Raw genomic sequence first — 5015 nt, forward strand, 5'->3', positions numbered from 1 at the left:
ACTAACATGAGAGCCAATGAAAGTGTGCACATGAGCATCAATAAGAATGAGATTTTTTATTTTACAAGGGAAGGAGCAGTAATTTTAAGCACCACTATGTCTAAGCCCATGGGTCACACGAGGAAACTTTCTTTTTCTCATATTACAAGTACAACATCCTTAGAAAACACAATACTATAAGTAAGAGTGAAAAATAAAAAAAAAACCATGGTGAAGAGATACTCTGTCTTTATTGCCCTTTATTGCCATGGGATGTGACGGTAGAATTGAAAAGATAAAAAAGGTTGTGGGGTTAAAAAAAAAAAAGCAATAACGGAAACAACCAAAAGAGAAAAGAAAAGTAAAGAAAAGGGTGAAGAGCCAAGAGGGTTCTTGCGTTGATATCATTTAAAACTAAAATTGACTAAGGAAAATGCTTTGTAAGTTTCAAGTCTTCCAAGGGAAGAATGAACTAGTAGTTTGAAACCAGAAGAGACTCATGGTCTAAACACGAAACACACAAGTCAGAAGTCTTCCCGAGTCTTCCTTGAATTGTCCCCACACCCACCGTGATGTGCTCTTTTCTTTGGCCTTTATCTCAGCCAAGATGAGCCCACAAGCTGTTCAAATAGGCAACGTATAGACGTAGTAGAGCAATATAAGAGAAACTTCCTTCCACCTCAAGGAAGGTTCGAAGGAAAGCACTTAAGAGTTATGGAAGAGTTATGGCTTTGAACTGAGCAGTATGAGCTATAGCTCTAAAAACCCACAATTCTCTGGTCCTCTTCTTCTCCTCTTCTCTCTCTGTTCTGTTCTGTGTGAGAAGCCCAGATGTCTGATTCCACTTTCCAATCCACAAACTCTACAGAAAATGAGTTTGCTGAAGCTCATAATTTTGAATTATCAGATTACCTTCTCTTAGATGCTAACTACACCCATGGAAGCACTTATGATTCTGAATTATCAGAGTATCTTGTTTCAGATGAATGGGTAGAGGGAAATTCTCCTACAGCTATGGCAGCACTTGGGTCATTTCATAATTCCATTCCTTCCATCCCAAAAGTGGTTGATTCCGCCCAAAGTAAGAGTCAACATGGACAGCAGCCCACTTGCAGCAATAACAGCAGCAGCAGCAGCAAGCAAGTGTTCTTTAATTAGCTTCTAATAATCTATGAACTTTGTAGCATTTCTTTGTAGTTTTGAATGTTAAATGTTTGTGTTTTTTATCATTAGGAGGTGTGAGGAAGGGAAGAATAAGAAGATGGTTAGAGATAAAGTTGCATTCAAGACAAAATCTGATGTTGATATCATGGATGATGGATTCAGGTGGAGGAAATATGGGAAGAAGATGGTCAAGGACAGCCCAAATCCAAGGTAAATTTCAGGTTAGATCATATTACAGAGGAGATAGCTGAAGTATTTGGATCATCATTCCCTTCGTGTGGGTCTGATACAAAATGAATATAATTTCTGCAAAAACCTTTGTTTGAAGGGTGAACTCAACCTTGTCATTTAATTTTATGATTTTCAGGAATTACTATAGGTGTTCAGTTGATGGTTGTCCAGTAAAGAAGAGGGTAGAACGCGATGCCGAAGATTCGCGGTATGTCATAACAACATATGAGGGTGTCCACAACCATGAAACTCCTCCACTCTGAAGGAATTTTTCCTGAACTACTTTTTGTTTTCTTTCTTCATTCACTCATTTCTTCTGGTAGATTAACCAGTTGTGTATTAGAGTAATATTATATAAGTAGTAATCTCACTGTTGCATAGTTCTAAAACTGTAATGGATGATCTATCCATATGAGAAAATACATAAGATTATATTATGTAATATGAAATGGGTTTTTGTAAATTTGAATTTTCAAAATCCATGCTTTTAGGGTCAAGTGGATTAGGTCAGTATATATATCCATTTGATATTTCACCAGGTAATAGGGTTAAGAGCTATTAATGGCACAAGATCACAGATCAAAAAAGTTATATGTAAATGTCTCTTACTTCTGCTCTATTTGTTGGTGCTTACACTGCAGCTGTGTGGTTAGGTCTGTGATGACATTATCTGCCAAAAGAACAAAGGGCATCAAGCTGGGCCTGTGGGACTAGCCAGGCCAAATGCTTGAATACCCGTTGTTAGCCAAAAAAAAAGCGCACCAGGGAGGCATATGGGTTTGTAACAATTGATCATAGAGGACATAGACATCTGTTTTCATTTTCCATGACTTAGGACTCTTTTTTTTATCAGCATAGGTTTTTCAATGGATTGTAGTTGCTGCCAATACCATATTTGGTAAGGCATAAGGCAACCCAAGGCGATGGACAAGGGTAAAAGATTAAGGCGACACTAACAAGGTAGCCGCCTAGGAGACCAAGGAGTCAAGTCATGACTAAGCCGACTAGATGCCTAGGTGCTGCCTAGGTGACACTTTGACAACCTTGGACAATACAACACTGATTCATATCTATTTCATTTTCTTGATCATGCGCATGAAGAATGTTATGAAGACCTTCCGATTGTAGGCTAGCGGGTCAACAATAAGGCCAAGTTTATCAATGTTAAATGAGAAGATTTAGCGATGTTAAATAGAACAATTTCGGAGTGGGTGTACCAATATTATCTGAATTCATCTCAATTCACATACTCCCCATCCAAATTTGATCCCATATTTGATGAATATTTTTGTGGCACAATGGTTAAGTTGCACTATTGCAACAAGTTGATTACAGATTCAAAACTTAGAAACAACCTCTTCTGTGAAGCAGGGGGTAAGGTTGCGTACACTTGCCCTTTTTTTTTTTTTATTTGATGAATATGTGACTCAACGATATATACCTATTATGTCCATGGAGTGAGATCTAATCTTTCACTACAATCAAGAGAAGAAATACAATTCTTACAATTTGATTTCTAAACCCAAGCCCCCTTGGATATCCTTCTCTCCTCTCTGTACCTTGGCTTTTCACTGCTCATAACTTGGAAGACTTATCTCCTTTTATAAAACTATTATTGGAAGACTATGCCTAAGAAGACTCCACTCTCTTGAAGACTCAAGAATCCACCCTTTGAAGACTATTATTTTTGGAAGACTCCATTCCTGAAAGAGTACTCCACCCCTTGGAAGACTCTAACTTTGAATGATTTCACTCTCTGGAAGACTTCATCCACTTTCTTTCCTATAAAAGATCTTAATGGACAACCCATCCCCGGCCGTTGACTCAAACCCATCAAACGGTAGTCAAGATAAAAGCCACAAATCCAGCAATCTCCACCTTAAAGATCTATTGAAAAACTTGAATTATTTTAGTTTTGATTCGTATTTCTCACCTTGAGATGCTTGACCTAACACGATACATTCTTTGGCCTTCATCACATCATAGTTGCCTACTCTCAAGGTACTCTCAAGTATCCTAAACTTTGAAAGTACTCACATTCCACTTTGCTTGGGGAGTTCCAAAGCTTTGCACCACTCAAGGTGCCCAAAACGTGAGCAGCACCACCACATGTGTCCAAATATAGTTGTTCTCTTGAGCCCCTCTCAAAATGTGACCTCTAAAGACAAGATGCCTCACCACCGAGGTCTTTCTTCTCTCAAAACCATGTTGTAGGAGTGTCCACTGCATCTTTTCTACTATATGGTATGTTGCATTTACCTTAGCAATTCGCTTTGACTTCATCCTTCATCTTGCATGCTAAGCCCTCGAATGAACAAATATTCCAATCGTGGCAAGGATCTTACTTTGCGTCAGCTAAATCTCAATTTCAACCCATTCTTCACCTTGCATTACATTAGTGCTAGTCTATTGAATGAACGACCACCCCTCATCTTGGCATTGATCCTTCTTCACACCAGCTTCGACCCCATTCTTTACCCTACGTCATTAGTTCCTCTAATGAATGACACTTGCTATTATGGTACGAACTCCACGTTATATTGGCCAAAGCTTCTTCCTTCCTTCTTTGTACCTTAAGTGCTCCACCATTCAGGCACTCAAATCATCCTTCAAACTCCGAGTTGCTCAACACCCCACTTTGTGATCCTCCAGCACATATTGCCATCAAGGAGCACCCAACAAGCTTCATTGAGTGTTCCCCTATGGTACCTCGATCATTGTCTTCACCTTAAAGGAACATCCATGGTTTTTTTTTTATTCCTGTTCACTTGTCTCAAAAAACCGTGTTTGGTGTCGACCAGACCGTCAACCCCAAACTTGGTTGTTGACCTTAACTCTGATATCACTTGTTAAGTTTAAAAAAAAAAAAAAAAAAAAAAAAGGCACAAGGACACAAGATTTATGTGGTTTGAAAATAATACCACCTACATCCACAAAGGGAGAATCTTTCATTATGCCAAAGAGAGAAATATTGTACAACTCTTGTGATTTGATTTCCAAACCCAAGCACCATTTTGCCATTCTCTCCCCTCTCATTCTCTCTACCCTAGCTTCTCATTACTCATCTCTTAGAAGACTCCACTGGTCTCTTGATAGACTCCACCTCTTTAAGATTCCACCACTTCAAAGACTCCACTCTTGGAAGACATCAGTCTCTTCCCCATTAGAATACCTTAATGGACAACCTATCAACTTGACTCAAGCCCCATCCAATGGTCTAGATAAAAGACACAAAACCCAAAAAATTCGTCCTAATATCTAAATTCAACTCAATTATACATTCTCAAATATTTGATTACTTTTCACAGCCAAAGGGTTTTGTAGTTTGAAGAAACTAAAGAGTTTCCCCAGGCCAACATCATGTGTTTGCCACATGGGAAGGTGATATAGGAATCTTGACCATGTGGATATCTAGAAAATGATAAAAATTGACCACAAGTCAAATTTTAGACCTAGCTCAACCATATACATTCTCATGTATTGGCATTTTTCTCTTATATTTTCAACGAATCATTCTTTTTGGAAAGGTTAAACTTTTTTCACTAGATCTTTAGAACATTATTTTGCTAATTGGAAATCTCTATTTTAAAACAAAACTCAAAATATGGACGTCTAGATCCACTTGTCTACAAATTTTGACC

At 38.3% G+C, this 5015-nt stretch overlaps 1 protein-coding gene across 2 annotated transcripts; it reads left to right on the forward strand.

Moving 5' to 3' along the window:
* The first annotated feature begins 625 nt into the window (after nucleotides 1-625).
* Nucleotides 626-1856, forward strand: LOC122068675 (probable WRKY transcription factor 50). 2 transcript variants are annotated; one of them, XM_042632556.1, is made up of 3 exons: nucleotides 626-1118; nucleotides 1216-1353; nucleotides 1511-1856. In XM_042632556.1, exons 1-3 carry the CDS (start codon nucleotides 811-813, stop codon nucleotides 1635-1637), a joined length of 573 nt encoding a protein of 190 aa, XP_042488490.1. In that variant the 5' UTR covers nucleotides 626-810; the 3' UTR covers nucleotides 1638-1856. The 2 variants fall into 2 exon arrangements, with proteins under 2 accessions (XP_042488490.1, XP_042488489.1); XM_042632555.1 differs by having other exon boundaries at nucleotides 629-1118; nucleotides 1213-1353; nucleotides 1511-1847.
* Nucleotides 1857-5015: the final 3159 nt, after the last annotated feature.

This window comes from Macadamia integrifolia, unplaced genomic scaffold, assembly GCF_013358625.1.
Source record: "Macadamia integrifolia cultivar HAES 741 unplaced genomic scaffold, SCU_Mint_v3 scaffold449, whole genome shotgun sequence".
In the NCBI taxonomy this organism is placed as follows: domain Eukaryota; kingdom Viridiplantae; phylum Streptophyta; class Magnoliopsida; order Proteales; family Proteaceae; genus Macadamia; species Macadamia integrifolia.